Source organism: Sciurus vulgaris (genome assembly GCF_902686455.1).
Source record: "Sciurus vulgaris genome assembly, chromosome: 15".
Taxonomy (NCBI): Eukaryota; Metazoa; Chordata; class Mammalia; order Rodentia; family Sciuridae; genus Sciurus; species Sciurus vulgaris.
The window spans coordinates 83503337-83520988 of NC_136476.1; the positions used below are offsets into that span (position 1 = coordinate 83503337).

The following is a 17652-nucleotide window of genomic DNA, read 5'->3' on the forward strand; positions in this document are numbered from 1 at the left end:
CCCACCACTTGCTCCACGCGGCGGAAAGACAGGCGCGCACCCGAATTCCACGTGTGGCGGCCAGGCCCGGTCTGCTCACAGGCCTCCCACACAGGGCCTCAGGGGAGGCCAAGGGTAAGGAGCCAGTCACGGGGCTGCAGGAGAGGCAAGAGCAGGGAGCACAGCAGGACACTCCCTTGGCCATCGCGTCATGGACACAAGGTGGACAGCTTGTTACAAGCTGGGCACATCAGATGTCCCCTTTGGGGGATTTGGGACTGAGACAGAGGCAAATCAGCCTCTGGGTGCCAGAGGTGTACCAAGGGACAACCCTGGACAGGACCTGAGTGACAGAAAAAGCCTGCCTGAAGAGAGGAAGTGGGGGGACACAGAGATGGAGGCATAGCCAGACTGGCACGGCTTTGGGCTGCCTTTCCTCCCGCCCGCAGCCCCCGTGCCCAGCACTCAACACTCGCCGAGGGAACACGGGCGGAGCGGGGTGAGTGGGCTGAGGTGTGTCCCCAAAGGGAGCACTGAAGGACCGGCCGGAGTGACGTGCTGATGAGGAGCGAGATCCAGAACGGGTGCCAGGACCTGGCCACTGACACGCCAGCCTGAGGGAGAAACTGAGGGCCAGACTCATGGCAGCGTCCTCCTGCCTGTCTGGCCAGAGGGCCTGACACGGTTCTACCTCAGGTGAATTTAATTATTATGAGGAACATGCTATTTTTGTTTAAAAAACGGTGATAAAGGAAAATTTTAGGATTTTCTTAAGAGAGTCTGGGGGTTGCCCAGTCCACTCTCATCAGGGGACCCAAAGAATTCAGCTCACTGGCCGCCTTCTGGGGACCTGGGCAGGCCACGCCTGGGAGCAGGGACCCTGGGTACTCCGCCCAGGGTGGGATCCTCCCCGACCCCACCCTGGCTCTGGAGCAACCTCTGGCTGCAGACCCCGCCCGGCCTGGGGCCGGCTCTGAAACGCGCCTCTGTAGACCAGAGGCCTGAACGCCCAGACCTGGCGCCTGCTCTGAGCCCCACGCACATCCTGTCAGCCTCCCCGTGAGCAGGGCCACTGCCCCATCTCACAGATGGGGACAGGAGTGGAGGATGAACCAGCCCCAGAGCCACCAGCTCCCACTGATGCCAAACAGGAGGCAACGGCAGGTGCTGGTGTGGCCTGGCCTGGCCCTGGGCGCACAGACCTCGGGACACGTCGACCACAGCGGAGCAGCAAACTTCTTTTATTGCAAACATGACAGTCCCAGGCAGCACCTGGGGAAGGCCAAAACTGGAGCGCGGGAGCGGACTCCTCCCAACACGAACGGCCTCTTGCCTGTGACCACAGTGGGAGCCGTCTGATTCCCACCCACAGGGGGTGGCCACAGGGCAGCCGCCAAGAAACCCACCAGAAAGCTGAAGGGCGGGGAGGCCCAGGATGGGGGACTGGCCCCTGCGACCCAGGGAGTGAGCAGGGAAAGGTAGTCTCCACGGCCTCACGCGGTCAGTAGAAATCCAGCCTAGGCCTTGCCTGCATCCGGGGCCCTAGAGGCATTCAGGGTCAGAAGTCCGTGGGCCGGTGAACCCGAGGCTGACGTCCCTGACACGTCCAGGACACAGCATGGTGGGGGCTGGCCCAGTGCCCCGGTCCCCAGCAGCCAGTGTCTTCCACTGCCATCCCCTCAGCCAGGTGTGGCGCTCAGCGCACCTGGGGGGCCTCAGCAATGGCCTTCTCCACCCGCAGGTACCAGGGCTGGATGTGCGTGTGCCGCATCAGGTCGTCGAAGGCCTCCAGACCCTCCATCACCCGCAGCACGCCATACACGGCCTGGGGAGGGGCAGACGGCCCTGAGGCTGGGCGGAGGGGCGGAGGCACCAGGAGCATTCAGACCTGTCTGCTCCCCTGCCAGCTCTGTGCTCGGGGCCTGTCACCTGCCCACGCAGAGCTCGTGGGGCTGGAAGGAAATGGCTGGAGCCTGCTCTTTCAGGGCGAGAACTCCACCTCAAGTCTTCTTGCGGAAAAAGTCCTCCCCGGCTCTCAGGCCCTGAGATTTGAGGAGGACGATCCAGGACTCCATTCTGAGACCCAGGTCACTCTGGCTGCTGACCTGCTTGGTTTCCCTTTCCCTTGCCTTTTTGGTGCCGGGGCTCGAACCCGGGGCTCGTGCATGCCAGGCATTGCTCTACCACTGAGCTGCACCCCCAGCCCGGCAGGACTGCTTCAGAGATGGGCACTGAAGCCAGGCCAATGAGACTTTGCCTGGAGCCTCGTACCAGGCCTGCCTGAGGACGAACCAACCCAGAGGAAAGCAGTGTTGAGATGGGGGGGGGTGCTGCCCTCGGGGCTCTGGATCCAGCCAGGCCTGAAGCCAGTCCCTTCCCTGGACTTGTCAGTCACGGGACCCAAGACAGTTCCTCGTAGTTGGCTTTTTCCCTTAAGCCACTCTGAGCTGGGTTTCTGCCCTGAACCAATGTGTGCAGGTGCCTCTGGGTTGTGGAGGCACTGCCCGGGCTTTCCTTCCCAATTCCCCACCCCAAGGCCTCAACCTGGGCCTTGCCTGCCAGCACTGTACCCACCAGGTCAGCGAGGTTCGGCTTCTGGCCCCCCATGAAGGGCCGGTCTTTGCCCACTGCGGCCACCCACTTGTTGGCAGCCTCGTAGAGGTCCTCACGCACGTCGTCCTGGAGATGGTGCCTGGGGGGGGGGCGGGGGAAGGTCCTTCAGGAGGACGCCTCCCCTGGCCCAGGTGGGAAGTGGGGCCTGCCCCGGGGAGAGTGCGAAGGCGGGCGAGCAGGGCGGCCCTGGGGTGCCGGCACGGCAGGTGGGAGATGGGGCATCATTCGGGAAGGGGCAGGGACCCAGCCAGAGGACAGGAGTGGAGGAAGGCACAAGGCAGAGCCCTGGCTGGACTCCAAGGCCTGGAGCACAGGGTCCCCATCCTGCTTGCCTCCTCTGGGCCTCACCTCCCACCGCCCCCCAGGGCTCAGGGACCAGCGCACAGAGGGCAGGTAGGGTGGGGACTGGGCTCCAGGCACAGGCGCAGGCCATCACCTGCTCTTGAGGCGCTTGCTGATGAGGTACATGGCGGCTGCGCCCGCGTACTTGGCCATGGCCCCCTCAACGGCCCCGAACTTGCCCTCGCGCACGATGTAGTCGAAGGAGGCCAGAGCCTCGGCAGGCGTGCGGTACACGTTGGGCGAGATAAGATGCACCAGCCAGTCGTCTGCCCACTGCCGCCACTTCATCTCCTCCCTGCAGGCCCAGAAGGACAGCGGTGGCCGGTGGCCGGCCCAGCCAGGGCCTGGGGCGTCCGGCTGCAGAAGGCTCTCCGCATCAGCACCGCTCACGCCCCAGCACGGCCCGGCCCTCCTGCTGTCCCGCGCTCTCACGGGGTCTGGCCCTTGCCACCAGCCCCCAAGGCCCTGTCCCACTCACGTCCTCGCCTCCTTCCCGCCATACATGCGCTGGGCCTCCTTCTCGTCCAGCATGAGCCAGTATTTGTTGCAGAACTCGGTCACCTCCTTGCCCTGGTCATTCATAGACTTCATGGGTGGGTAATAGGTGACGACCTCTTCCAGGGGCTGCCTGTGAGAGACAGCCACCGTCTCCCCAGAGCCCTTCCTTCTGCTCCCGTGGCCCACCAACCCAGCCCAGCTGGAGGCAGGACTGACCCATAAAGGCTCTTCAGCCTCTTGAAGCAAAAGGGATTTGGGTTAGATACCAGGAGCACCTCCATGACAGAGGTGCCCACTCTGGAAATCGCAGCAGCATGCCCACCCAGCCTGGGCTTCCCGGCAGCTTCTTACCCAGACACCAGATAGGTCTTGAGGGCACTGATAATGACAGAGGAATCGTTCAGTTGTTGCTGGAAGGGAAGGAGGAGGTTTGGGTCTGAGGTCCTGGCTGGCACCGGTACCCACGGACGCCAGGGCTCGTGAGTGAACTGGTTGTGTGGGACCCAAACATGGTTTATCCATCCTGGGGGCTGGTCCCCAAAACCACGGCCCCTGAGCTTGCCCCTCCCTGCCCTCAGGCCCTCCTTCTGCCCAAGGGCAACCAAGCAGTGGCTAACGCAGGGGCAGGAGTGGGGGAGCCCGTGTCTGGGTCCAGCCGGCTCCCACATGGCCAGATTCATGGATGCTCTTGGACAGCCCAAGAAAGGAGCAAGGTGGGGAGTCCCTGAGACTCACCAAGCTGTCTCCTTCCTGGGCCACCAAAATGGGCACCTTCCTGTATGAGGAGAATTTGATCTCAGTCCTGCGCACGGGGTTCACCTCCACCACCTGGTAGGGCAGAGAGTGGAAGTCCAGGAAGGCGCGGACCTTGCTGCAGAAGGGACATGTCTTGTACTGGTACAGGGTCAGCTGCAGGCGGCTGGACAAGGAGAGCTGAGAGGGAGCAGAGGGAGGGGTTTCTGAGGCCTGGTGCTCAGCCCAGGCCCCGCCTTTCCCCAGAGAGTCTTTTGAGATGACCCTGAGAATATGGGGAAGAACGGGGTGGGGTGGGAGGCAGGGAGAAGGCAGAGGAGGGACTCAGGCAGTGGACAGCCAGGGCCAGCATCTGTGGAGGGTCTACTTAGGAGGAACCCTCCACTCCTCTCTGCCCAACACTGTACAGACACTGACCCTCTCCCTCCTGTCCCAAGAGACAGTCCCAGGATGTGCCTCTCTCCAGCAGCAGTCTCCAACCCCAGGGACCTCTGGGTGAGGGGGCAGAGCTGTTCGGTACCCAGGCCAGCACCAGCCAGAGTGGGGTCCACCTCAGCTCTCCAAGGGGGAGGGCTGGATCTGGCCGGCTCTGCAGGAAGCCCCAGCCAGCTCATTGCGACAGTTGTAGACCACCTCCCTCTGGTGTTCACAGGGGAAACTGAGGCTGGACACAGAGGTGGCAAAGTGCCACAGGTAATCCACTCCTTTTTCCCCACCCCTGAGGCCAGGAAAGGGGCATCAGTGTGGGGAGGCGGGGGACGCTGTGCATGAGAAGAGCTGTGCTGCCTACAAGCGTCTCAAGGGTGGCTGAGCCACCACCTGCTGGAGGGACACCTTCCTGTTTCAGGGCCTGGAGTCTAAGGGTCATCAGTTCCATAAAAGTACTGTTGCTGCTTCTGCACACAACTGGAAAAACGACTTCACGAGAAATATACACATTCTAGGTTAATAAGCAGCAGTAGCGTCCCCATTTTACAGATGAAGAGGCTGCCGATTCGGACACCTAAGGCCAAGTCGCTAGCCCAAGGTCACAAGCGGGCGGAAGAGGCGACCTGACCCCACTGGTTCCCAGGAGTCGCTGATCCTGGAACCCCCACCCGCAGCACAGCCAGGCCTTACCTGAACGGCTGAGCACTCTGCGCGGAGGTCCTGGGAGCGCAGGTGCCACCGTGCGGTGTGGTACAGCCCCAGGGCGCCCCCCAGGGCTAGCGCCGCCGCCCCCAGTAGCCGCGGGCTCCCCTTGCGGGCGGCAGCGGCAGGGCTCCCCAGGCCTCCAGCAGCCCCCGCGAAGCCCGCCCGGCTCTGCGCGAGGAGTGGTGGCCAGGGGCGCCCGCCCAGCCTCTCCGCCCAGGCGGACCGAGCGGGCCACAGCGCCCGAGCTACCCGCGCCGCCTGGGCCATGTTCGTTCCTCCAAGGCCGCGGGCGGGCGCGCGAAACCAAGACGGCGCTGGCCCGGGCTCCCCTTAAAGGGCCGGCTTCTGGGAGCGTAGCAGGTTGCCTGGGGAGACGGTGACGCCGAGCTGGGACCTGCAGGCCTACTCGGATTGGCTGTGTGTGCCAATCAGAGCCGCAGAAGGACACCCGGGGGTGTTTGGAAGCGATTCAAGGCCTCTGGCTCCCGAGAGTGCATCTGCAATGGGTGTCGGCGGCGATCGGCGAGTACCCGCGGGCCAGCCCTGCCTCGGCCACTCAGCGTGCTGCGTGGCTTCCGAGCGGTGTGACAGTATGCGATACGTGGTTAATCTCTTCTACAACGTGCCCATTCGGAAGAAACTGGGTCCTGACGACTGTCGGGGAAGGGCCCGGCTTCCGTGAAAGCCGCGGTTGAGGCCCGACGCGAGGGTGGCGGGGTTTCGGGACTCTTTCTGCCCTCCCGCACCGCAGTACATTTTCTGCTGTAACCCGAACCATAAACTTTTCCATACGCAACGAGGGCCTTGAAACCACGTGTCTCAGACGTAGCCCACGCGCAGCTGCCGGCTGGCGACCCGGAGGCGCTCGGGGGCAGAACGGGGCAGAGTAGGGGTCCGGGTTGCCTCGCCTCTCCGCCCGGCTCTCTCACCCAGGCCGAACGCCAGAGGCTCCACCACCCAGCCTTGCCCGCGGGCAGCCCCGGATGGCTCCCTCTGGCGGCGCGGAGGGGCGTGACTGGCAAAAGTGGGCGGAGCCCGGGAAGGGGCCTGGTGGGCGGGGCGGGCCCCGCCCCGTTCAGGTGCCGCCTTCCTCCCTCGTATCCTAGGATTCTGTCCGCTGCCTCCACCTTGGGTCAGGCCCTGCGGCACCCGAGCCCGCAACGTTGGGCCCCCATGGAGCCCGGGCATGCGGGTGGAGAAGGGAGCCCAAGGCTAGGACAGCGGCTCGGGTCAGGTGGGCTACTTTGCTCTCGCAGGAAAGAACTGGAGCCCGGACAGGGACTTGAAAGGGCTCCTAGAGCCCTCCCAGCCCGCGCCTTGTTGGACCCTGAGTTGTAGGCGCCATGTCCGAGGTACTGGGCGAACTGGTCTCTGGGAACCGCAGCACTGGAGAATCGTGGGCACCGTTTTACAGATGGGGAAACGGAGGCAGATTCAGGGATATCGCCCATTGGGGATTTGTTCCAGCCACTTTCTTTAGCCCCTAGGGAGATGGAGACACCTGAGAGGGACCTAACGGAGCTTGAGCGGCTTGACTTAGCAGGAAGGACTGATCGGGTGCCTCTTGCCCCCTCCTGCTCTGCTGAGTCAGCACCCCTAGCCACCTGGCTTTGCTGTTGTGACCTGTTTACAAAGCAGCCTGCTGCAGGCACACCACCGCTGGAGGGCAGGAGAACCATCAGCCGTCCCCTCTCTTGGCCTTCTCCAACTTGAGATTTCCCGAATAATGAATGATGTCTCCTGCATTGAGATGTGCTCGAAATAAGTGGGGGAGGGAAGGAATGGGGAGAGGCTGGGAGACTGATGCCTGAGACACCCAGCAGCTGCTCCACCCTAGCATAGGATGACTTATCCTTTACTAAATCTAGGCAGGAAACCCAATCCTCAGTTCGTTTGCCAAGGCAAATTTCTTCTCTTTCCATCCTCTTGACCAAGACGGCTCTTGGCTTGCTGCACAGTGCTGGTTCTGCCTCACTGCCCTTGGTCCCTGCACTGACTCTTAATTCATTCCAGCACTGGGCCATCTGCTTAATGCCCAGGGGACCTCAGGGCAGAGGAACAAGCTGTGGCTGAGCAGAATGGAGCCCTAGACTCAAGTACTAACGAATCTCAGGGCTAAATTTGGGAGATGGGAGCTCATTCTGGGCCTGAGGCCCCCGTTCCTACCCATCTCTCAGCCCCAGCTTGTCCCTGATTGTACCCAACCCAGTCCTCTACACCAGCCCTGCCCCTGCCCCTGCCCCATGCTTTCTCTCTGCCCCTTCCCTGGCTTCCTGCCTGACTGTTTCCTGATCTTAGTCCACAGCACTCATCCTTCCCCTAAGGCCAGATGAAGAGGTTGAATGCTGAGTGTTACTGTGGATTGAATGTGTGTGTCCCCCCAAATCCATAAGCGGGAACTTTGGACAGCATGATAGTGTTAAGAGTTGGGGACTTGAGGAGAATGAAACCAGCTCTCATGAATGGAATCAGCACTCAGGAGAAGCTCCAGGGAACTAGTCAGACCTTTTCTGTCCTTCCATTCATTCCACCCTGCAGGGACACTTGGACATGCCAATGATGGAGAGCTGGCCAGACCTGACCCTGCTAGTATCTTGATCTTGAATGTTCCAGCTTCCAGAGCTGTGTGCAATAAATTTCTATCATTTTTAAATAACACAGTCTGTGGCTTTTGCTTTTTTCTTTCTTTCTTTCTTTCTTTTTTTCTTTTTTTTTTTTTTTTTTTGGTACCAGGGATTGAACCCAGAGGCGCTTAACCCCTGAGCTACACCCTTTTTCTATTTTATGTAGAGAAGACAAAGTCTCACTTGAGTTGCTGAGGCTGGCTTTGAACTCAACATCCTCCTGCCTCAGCCCTTCACCACGCCCAGCTCCGCAGCATTGTTTTATAGCATCAGGAACAGACTGGGACAGATGTGCTCTTCTCTGTTGCTGCGGGAACCCTTGGGAACAGGTAGCCTGGAGCTTCTGTCTAGGCAGAACACAGACCTTGTCGGCCGTTAGCCCCCATCACTCCTGGTTTTCCTTCAGTCTCTCTGGCCATGCATCCCAGGCTTCTCCGCCCTCTCCTCTTCTGCAGGAGAATTGGGTTCTTCAGGGTTTAGTCCTAGCCCCTCCGAGGCGGTGCACACATCATTGGCCACCCCTTCTCTCCCCTGGTTTTTGTCACCATCTGTCCTGAAGGCCCCAACCTGTGTCCTCAACTCAGCCTTATCCCGACTCCAGGCCTGGGTTTACAGCTCCCTCTGGGACAGCCTCAACTACCAACCTGCCAGCCTTCCCACCTGACCACTCTCTTGCCTCCTGTTCCTGCGTGGTGGCCAGTAGGGACTCCAGGAATCCTGCCCGCTCACTGCCGCATCCGCTGACCCTGCCATCTGCCCCTCCCTAACACTTCAGGGGACTCCACCAGGGTCCCACCTCTCCTCTGATCCAGGATCAGAAGGATTGAAATGCAGAAGACTCATGCTGAGTGAGAGACCAGCCATGAAGAGTCCCCACTGCAGGCCCCATTTGTACAGGGGATGCAAATTAGTCTGTGGCCACAGTGGCCTGGGCTGGGAAAGTCATGGGGGAGAGCAGGAGGGTAGATGACAAAGGGGCAAGAGAAATCTTTGGGAGATCTTGTGAGGTGATAAATATGTTCACTAGCTGGATTTGGTAGTAATTTTGTGGCTTTTTATTTTATTTTACTTTATTGCAGTACTGGGGATGGAACCCAGGGCCTCTTGCCTACTAGGGAAGTGCTTTACCACTGAGTTAAAACCCCAGCCCTGTCTATTTTTACCAAATTGCTCAAAACATACAATGAAGGGGCATACCAAAAGGACCCAGGAGCTCCCAATGGCCAAGTTGAAACAATTTCAGCAACAAAATACATAGAAAATAAAATGTAGAAATGAGGCAATATTGGATTATAACCAATAGCATAAAATAAATATCCATGAGTTCATATTGGTATAAATAAATGATTGAGCCAGGCACAGTGGTAGGCACACCTGCCCAGCTACTCCAGAGGCTGAGACAGGAGGATTGCAGGTTTGAGGTCAGCCGTGGCAACTTTGTGGTAGAGCACCCCTGGGTTCAATCCCCAGTATGGGAAATACATAAGGAAGGAGAGACAAATCTCCCTTGCCGAAGAATTCCGAATAATTTATGTGGATACCCTGCCTCTGAGGTGGTGGAGCCAAACCCCCCACTCTTCAGGTGTGGGCTGTATTCCTTCCAAAGAGGGCAGCGTGGAAAGGGGAAAAAATACCTTCCCAGGAGAGAAACTGGCGGCCACCTCAGTCCAGTGACCAGGGTCAATGTCAACTGTGATGTCAACTTACTGGTACCTTGATACCACATGACGCAAGAAGGACTTTTTGCTTTTCTGACCTTCCTCCCTAAAACCTCTAAAACCAGTTTAATTGTGAAAACAAACCACTTTCTTGCCAAGACAAACCCCTACCGTCAAGATGGAAGCCAAGGGGAGTCTGAGGAACCCTCACAGCCCCGAAGAACCTGAGGAGATGTGAGCACGGCAGTGGTTCATGACCTTCCAGTGTTCGGGCATTGAAATCCAATCCCCATCCCAAGACAGTAAAGGGCTGGAAACTTAATCTGACTATGATATTTAGAGTTGGGGCCTTTGGGAGTGATTAGGATTTGATAAGTCATTAGGGTGGCTGACCTAATTGAATTCAGGTGGCATTATATGAAAGAGAGAGAGAGAGAGAGAGAGAGAGAGAGAGAGAGAGAGAGGAGAGAGAGAGAGAGGAGAGAGAGAGTGAGGAGAGAGAGAGAGAGAGAGAGAGAGAGAAAGATCAGAAGACACACATACAAAAGCATGTGCTCCCTGTCTCTTGCCAGGTGATATTCTATCTTGGGACTCTGCCAGTAGAAAGGCCGCCACCAGATATGATCCCTCAAACTTGTCCCTCCAGAACCATGATCCAAAATAACCTTCTTTTCTTTATAATGTAACTTCCCTCTGGTGTTTAATTATAGTAACAAAACTAGCCTAATACAATGACTACATGTAGTATTGCATGCTGGATGGGATCTTGGAACAGAAAAGGGGCATTATGTAAAAACTAGGATCCTAGCAACTTGGGAGGCTGAGGCCAATCCAAGAGGATTGCATTTTTAAGGCCAGCCTGAACCCTTAGAAAGACTCTGTCTCAAAATAAAGTGAAGAGGGCCGGGCACAGTGTCACTTGCTTATAATCCCAGTGGCTCGGGAGGCTGAGGCAGGAGGATCGCAAGCTCAAAGCCAACCTCAGCAAAAGCAAGGTTCTAAGCAAATCAGTGAAACCCTGTCTCTAAATAAAATACAAAATAGGACTGGGGATGTGGCTCAGTGACTGAGTGCCCAAGTTCAATCCCTGGTAACGTCCACCAAAAAATAAAATAAAATAAAATAAAATAAAATAAAATAAAAAAGTGAAGAGGGCTCATGATATGACTGGGTGGTAGAGTGCTTGGTACATACACGAGGCCCTGGGCTGGCACCCCAGCAAAAAAAAAAAAAAAAAAATTGTGTTTCCTGCAAATTCAGATATTCTGCATAAGTAAAATAAACATATAATTTCAAATACTTAAAATGAAAAAATAATTTAAAGTATTTTAATGTTATATTGATTAGACAGAAAATAATACGTTTTAAAAAGTTTGTTTTGCTAATTAATGAATTTTTTATTTATTTTTGTTGCTGGGGATGGAACCCAGGGCCTTGTATACGCTAAGCATATGCTCTCCCACTGAGCTGCGCCCCCTGCCCCTTCTCTAAATTCTTACTGTGACCCTTTGCTTCAGCCTCTTTTTGGGGGGTCCAGGGATTGAACCCAGGGGCACTTAACCCCTGAGCCACATCCCCAGCCCTTTTTTGTATTTTATTTAGAGACAGGGTCTCGCTGAGCTGCTTAGTGCCTCAGTAAATTGCAGAAGCTGGCTTTGAACTCGTGATCCTCCTGCCTCAGCCTCTCAAGTCACTGAGATTACCTTCTCCAGGAGGTTTTTTAAATGGCCCTGGCAGAGCAGAAGGTTGGCAGGAAGCTGTGGTCAGGGAAGAAAGGACCCCTGGAGCCCTGGAATAGTAGGCAAGACCCTTTGGGTGGCTCACGTGGAGGCAGCATGCTCTGTGTGGAGTGGGACTTGGGGTGCACTCTGGAGTTGCGCAGGCTCTGAGTTACACAGGGGGGCACAGAGGGAAGCAGGAAGAGGAGGAGAGAGTGGGAGAAGGACGAGATTCCTGCCCTCCAGCACCTGCTGGGCCGGGAGTGCACACTGAACCCAGAAGTTCCCTACAGAGCCAGGCCACCTCCATTCCCTCCTGAGATGAACTCAAGAACTATCGGCAGGCCTAGGAGTGTGGGGCCCAGGCCAGGGGTCCTGCATCATGGGGGGAAGAGGTCAACATGGGTCAAGGGCAGTGTGGTGAGCTGAACTTCCCCCACCCAACACACTCGAGATATCCCTATCTTAACTCCTGGAAACCGTTATTTTTTTTAATGTTTTTTAATTTTTTGTGGTGCTGGTGATGGAACCCAGGGCCTCATGCATACTAGGCATGAGCTATACCCCACTTCTGGAACCTGTAGATGTGACTTTATTTCAGGGGAGAATGTCTTTACAGATGTAATTAAGAATCTTCTTTGTTATTGTTTCTTAAATTTCAAAATGGTTAATGCCTGATTTTTTTACTGTTATTTTTTAGATTTATTTTTTGATTTTTTAATTTTTTCATACATGTATATAGGATAATAATGACTGTCTCATTCTACTGTCCTTCCCATCCCCACCGTCCTACCCCTCCCCTCACACCCCTCTCCATCGTACAAACTTCCTTCATTCTTCCCTACCCACCCCCACTATGGATCAGCAGCCACTTATTAGAGAAAAAATTTGGCCTTTGGTTTTTTGGAATTGGTTTATTTCACTGAGCATGATATTCTCTAGTTCCATCCATTTACCTGCAAATGCCATAATTTCATTCTTCTTTAAGGCTGAGTAATATTCCATTATTATATATACTACAGTTTCTTTATTCATCCATCTATTGAAGGGCATCAGGGTTGGTTCCATAGTTTAGCTATTGTGAATTAAACTGCTATAAACATTGATGTGGCTGCATCACTGTAGTATGCTGAGTTTAAGTCCTTTGAGTATAAACCAAGGAGTGGGATCACTGGGTCAAGTTCTTAGAAATCTCCACACTGCTTTCCATAGTGGTTGCAACAACCTGCAGTCCCACCAGCAATATATGAGCATACCTTTTCCCCCACATCCTCACCAACACTTATTATTGCTTATATTCTTGATAATTGCCATTCTGACTGGAATGAGATGAAATCTCATTTCCCTAATTGCAAGAGATAGTGAACATTTTTTCATATTTGTTGATCAATTGTATTTCTTCTTCTGTGAAGTATCTGTTCAGTTCCTTAGCCCATTTAATACATATTTTTTGTTGTTGATTGATTTGATCTTATTTGTTTGTATGTGGTGCTGAGAATCAAACCCAGTGCATCGCACATACTAGGCAAGTGCTCTACTACTGAGCCACAACCCCAACCCTGGTGTTAAGTTTTTTGAGTTCTTTATATATCCTGGAGATTAGTGCTATATCTGAGGTGCATGTGATAATGATTTTTTCCCATTCTGTAGGCTCTCTCTTCACATTATTGATTGTTTCCTTTGCTGTGAAGCTTTTTAGTTTGAATCCATCCTATTTATTGATTCTTAATTTTGCTTCTTACACTTTAGGTCTTGTTAAGAAGTCAGGTACTAAGCCAACACAATGAAGATTTGGGCCTACTTTTTCTTTTATTATGTGCAGCGTCTTTGTTCTACTGCCTAAGTCTTTGATCTACTTTGAGTTGATTTTTTGTGCAAGGTGAGAGAGGTTTAATTTCACTTTATTAAATGTGGATTTCCAGTTTTCCCAGTACCATTTGTTGAATGAACTATCTTTTCTTCAATGTTTATTTTTGGCACCTTTGTCTAGTATGCGATACCATATTTATGTGGATTTGTCTCTGTGTCTTCTATTTTGTACCATTGGTCTACATGTCTATTTTGGTGCCAATACCATGCTGTTTTTGTTACTGTTGCTCTGCAGTGTAGTTTAAGGTCTGGTATTGTGATGCCTCCTGCTTCACTCTTCTTGCTAAGGATTTCCTTGGCTATTCTGGGTTTCTTAATTTTTCCAAATGAATTTCATGATTGCCTTTTCTAGTTCTATGAAGAATGTCATCAGAATTTTAATAGGAATTGCACTGAATCTGTATAGCACCTTTGGTAGTATGGCTATTTTGACAATATTAATTCTACCTATCCAAGAGCATGGGAGGTGTTTCCATCTTCTAAGGTCTTCTTCAATTTCTTTTTTTAGTGCTCCATAGTTTTCATTGTAGAGGTTTTTACCTCTTCTTTTAGATTGATTCCCAAGAATTTTATTTATTTATTTATTTTGGGGCTATTGCGAATGGGGTAATTTTCCTAATTTCTCTTGCAGTGGATTCATTGCTTATGTATAGAAATGCATTTGATTTATGGGTATTGGTTTTATATTCTGCTACTTTGCTGAATTCATTTATGAGTTCTAGAAGTTTTCTGGATCTTCTAAATATAGAATCATGTTGTTGGAAAATAGTGATAGTTTGGGTCCTTCTTTTCCTATTCGTATCTCTTTAATTTCTTTCATCTGATTGCTCCGGCTAGAGTTTCTAGGATGATGTTAAATAGAAGTGGTGAAAGAGGAACACCTGGTTTTTAAAAAGAATTTTCAGTCCTAGGTGGATACACCATTTTTATTTGAGGTATTGATTTTTCTGCGGTGCTGAGGATGGAACCCAGCGCCTCACACGTGCTAGGCAAGCTCTCTACCACTGAGCCACAACCCCAGGCCCCTAGTGCCTGATTTTTTAAGGTGAATAAGTTAAATAAGTGTGTCATTCTCTTCAAAAGCAAACAAAACAAGCTATTGTTTTCTCTTGGCCCAGAAATGCTCTGTTCCTGAAGAATGACAGCATCCTCATTCCTGATTCACAGATCCTTGCCGGGTATATTCTGCTTTCAAATTGCTAAGAGAAGAAAAAAATGATTTTCACAACCACGAACATTTTAATGGTAGAAGACAAGTGTTCTCAACTACTGTTGGCCTGGCCCCTTGCTTCCTTCTCCCTTTTAAATAAGTTAAGGATTTTGAGATCTGGATTATCCTGGATTATCCAGCTGGGCCCTAAATGTCCTCTCAAGAGTCCTTCCTGAGACAGGCAGAGGGAGATGTGACACAGAGGAGTTGCCCTGTGAAGAGGGAGCAGAGCTGGGAGCCGGGGGCGGCGGGCACGAGGCCAGGCTAGAGGAGGCTGGCACGATTTGTGGAGGCTTCGGAGAAGCCAGAAGCGAGGCCCTGCCCACACCTTGTTCCAGCTCAGTGATCTTCCGATTTCCGCCGACTGCTGACCTTTGGAATGTGTGGGTTTAAGCCAACAAATGTGGCTTTGCTTTGTTTGGGATTGAACTCAGGGCCTCACACAGGCTGCACAAGCACTCCACCACTGAGCCACATCCCCAGCCCTTTTTGTTTTATTTTGAGATAGGGTCTCCCCAAGTTACCTGGCTGGCCTTGAACTTGACATCTTTCTGCCTCAGCCTCCTGAGTAGCTCAGATTAAAGCTACTCAGTTATACACCACTGGACCCAGCTCAGTGTGTGGTTTTAAGGCAACAAGTGTGTGAAAATATGTTGTAGTAATTTGATAATTTGGGAAATTCTCAGCCTATCCAGATTGCAGAAGATGCCAACAACAGGAAATTCACGGTTAAGAAAGCGTGTACTTGCAAGAAAGTCAAGGGTGTGACTGGGCAGGGGACCCAGAGGTGGGCTACGGGAAGGGGTGAAGTGGCCTGAATCTAGGAAACTCAGAAACGTGGGAGGAGGTGGCGTGGAACAGGTGGCCCAGCAGGCTCAGGAGGAGGTGGTCCATGACAGGAGGGAGGCGCAGGGACCTAGAGACCAGGGAGCCACGGGTCTCTCAGTCCTGGCAGACCCACACTGAGCGCCCAGAAGGAGGCGTGTGGGCTGCAGTGACCCTGGGGAGGCTGGCATTCAACCAAGGCCTGAGGGACTCGTGCTCAGAGGGGACCCCCAGCCTGGCACCCTGTGACCTCCAGCCTGCCTGCCCATCACACAGCAGAAGGTCCCATTCCTAAGAGGTAACCCTAAGAGTCATGGGAAGGGAGGAGGGGGTGGTGTTCCCTCCAGCCCGAGGTCTGGCCCAGCCAAGGGCCCAGGGAACAGTGAGCCAGAGGACAATCCAGGAGTTGCTATGGTGACATGCCCCTTCCTTGGGCCACCTGGAGTTTTGGGGGCTTCAGGCAGGAGAGGTGCAGAGTTGGGAGGATCAAATGTCTTGTCCCAGCACCAGGGCCATGCCAGGCAGAGGTCCCCTGTCCAGCTCCAGGGGAGCTCAGCAGCCACCTCCCACCCGTGGGATGCCTGGGCCCTCTGCAGACCTTGTTTGTAGATGTGGCTTCTGGTCCCCTGTGCCCTGTGGTTACTGTGGGCCCTTTTACCTGCATGGGCATCCAGCCTGGGGAGCAGAAGGCAGGAGCACCCCTCTAGGGGGCAGCCTGGGCCAAGTACCCAAGGACCAGCACCAGGAGGTTGGCCCAGCTCTCAAGCAGCAGGGCCTACTGCCCCTGTCCAGTGGGCCCCAAGGCCTGTCCCAGAGTGGGGCATCCAGTGTGTGGTTTGGGAGGGGCTACCTTTCAGAGGTCCCATAGGCAGGGTCCCCATCAGGTGGAAGGGGCTGGGGCCAGAGGTCTTAAAGGCCCCCTGGGGAGCCCTGGGGGTGAAAGATGGCATGGGACCAGAAAGTTAGTTCTGGAAATGGGGACTCCAGCCACGTCCCTAGGAAGCAAGTGCCTCACACGAACAGTCCTGCCCATTCTGGGTTTTCTGGGAGCAGGGTGCCACTGGGCCTGCAGTGACCAAAGGGGGTTCATCCATGGAAACCAGGAGCTCCTGGGGCCATGACTGGGCCTCCCAGGCCTCTTGCCCGGAGCTTCCTCCCAGGCATGGCCCTGGCTCTGGGAAGCCTGCTCCGTCCTTGTAGACCCTCCAGGCAGGTCAGAGGGGCAATGTGAGGTCCAGGCACTTCCAGGGCTGATCACTGCTCATGAGCTGATAGTAACCAGACCAGGGTGTCAGACTGGATTCCTGAGATGCAAGAAGAACCAGGAAGCAGCTCATTGCCTTCAGGGGTGGATTAGACCCAGGTGGGGTCCTGGGAACAATGAGAGTTCTGGCTTCTAGCCACAGAAAACTCAGGTGTGGACAGTGTTCAAGCTCCTGCTGTTGCTAAGCAGGACTTGGGAGGCCCACACCTGGCCTTTCTCAGGAGGGTCTTGTCCCCAAAGATTTGTGTGGCTTGCTGAGAGCCCACCAGGGATGTCTGCACTTCCTGGAAAGAACGTATGGGCGGATGGTGGAGTGGCCCTGCAGATGCAGCTCAGGGGTCACAGCGGGGCCAAGGGGAGATGGTCAGGGCCTGGTATGCTGCGGGGCCTGCCTCCCATGCAGGATGGACCATTGCCAAAGCCTCCAGCTCTGGGCACTCTTGTGAACCCCTGAGTCCCCTTCTGGGCCTGGGACGCAGGACCAAGGAATGAGGCCCCCTGGGAAGAGAGGGTGGGGCCTGGAGCCTGCGGTGCTCCTCCACCCTGGGGCCTTGCAGGCTGCCCTAGTCTGAACAGGAGGTCTACACTGCCGGCCTCACTGAGTGCCCAGTGCTGAGACCCACAGCAGGAGTGAGGGGGAAGTGCTGTTAAGCCGACCGCTCCCCACAGCCCTGCGGGACTCTGAAGAGGGTCCAGCCCGGCCTTCTGGAGCCCTTTCCTCCTGAGACAGACACTGCCAGCCTTCCCGTGGTCCCTACTCTCCAGCTCCAGTCAGCCCTGAACCAGGTGTGTGTGGACTGGGCCACAGTTTGGACTGGTCAGGGCCTCGGCCATGGCCGTGACTATCTTGGGGCCCCCATGAGGCCCATCTGAGGCTCAAATCCCTCAACAGGCCTTACCCTCTCACTCTGTCCCCAACCTCTAGTGGGGACCAGGAATGCAGGCAGGAGGCAGCCAGGGGAGGAAAGATGATGAGATGGCCATCACCAGGCGTCGGCAATGACAAAGACCAGCACGGAGATGAGGGCAGTGGGACCGAGACAGTCCTAAAGCCAGCACAGGGAGACGAGGGACTCTGCAAGGGTTGGGCCAGAAACGTAGAGACAGCCTCGTGCAGGGACACTTGAGTCCCAGGCGCTGTCTGTTCTGGCCTCCCAGAATCGGC

At 54.6% G+C, this 17652-nt stretch overlaps 1 protein-coding gene across 2 annotated transcripts; it reads right to left on the reverse strand.

Annotated features, from left to right (window-relative positions):
* Positions 1 to 1205: 1205 nt before the first annotated feature.
* On the reverse strand, positions 1206 to 6246 carry PTGES2 (prostaglandin E synthase 2). 2 transcript variants are annotated; one of them, XM_079113412.1, is made up of 7 exons: positions 5305 to 6246; positions 4168 to 4260; positions 3784 to 3842; positions 3413 to 3562; positions 3029 to 3229; positions 2554 to 2671; positions 1206 to 1804 (listed from the first exon to the last, which is right to left on the reverse strand). In XM_079113412.1, exons 1-7 carry the CDS (start codon positions 5584 to 5586, stop codon positions 1676 to 1678), a joined length of 1032 nt encoding a protein of 343 aa, XP_078969538.1. In that variant the 5' UTR covers positions 5587 to 6246; the 3' UTR covers positions 1206 to 1675. The 2 variants fall into 2 exon arrangements, with proteins under 2 accessions (XP_078969538.1, XP_078969537.1); XM_079113411.1 differs by having other exon boundaries at positions 4168 to 4365; positions 5305 to 6244.
* Between the last annotated feature and the right edge of the window lie 11406 nt (positions 6247 to 17652).

Excerpts from the sequence above, each read along its gene's own strand:
- PTGES2 (XM_079113411.1), bottom strand. The coding sequence starts at position 5,586 with ATGGCCCAGGCGGCGCGGGTAGCTCGGGCGCTGTGGCCCGCTCGGTCC. Across the intron at positions 3,843-4,167 it reads CCCAGGAAGGAGACAGCTTG|CAACAACTGAACGATTCCTC; the intron begins GTGAGTCTCAGG and ends CTTCCCTTCCAG. Across the intron at positions 3,563-3,783 it reads AAGACCTATCTGGTGTCTGG|GCAGCCCCTGGAAGAGGTCG; the intron begins GTAAGAAGCTGC and ends TGTCTCTCACAG.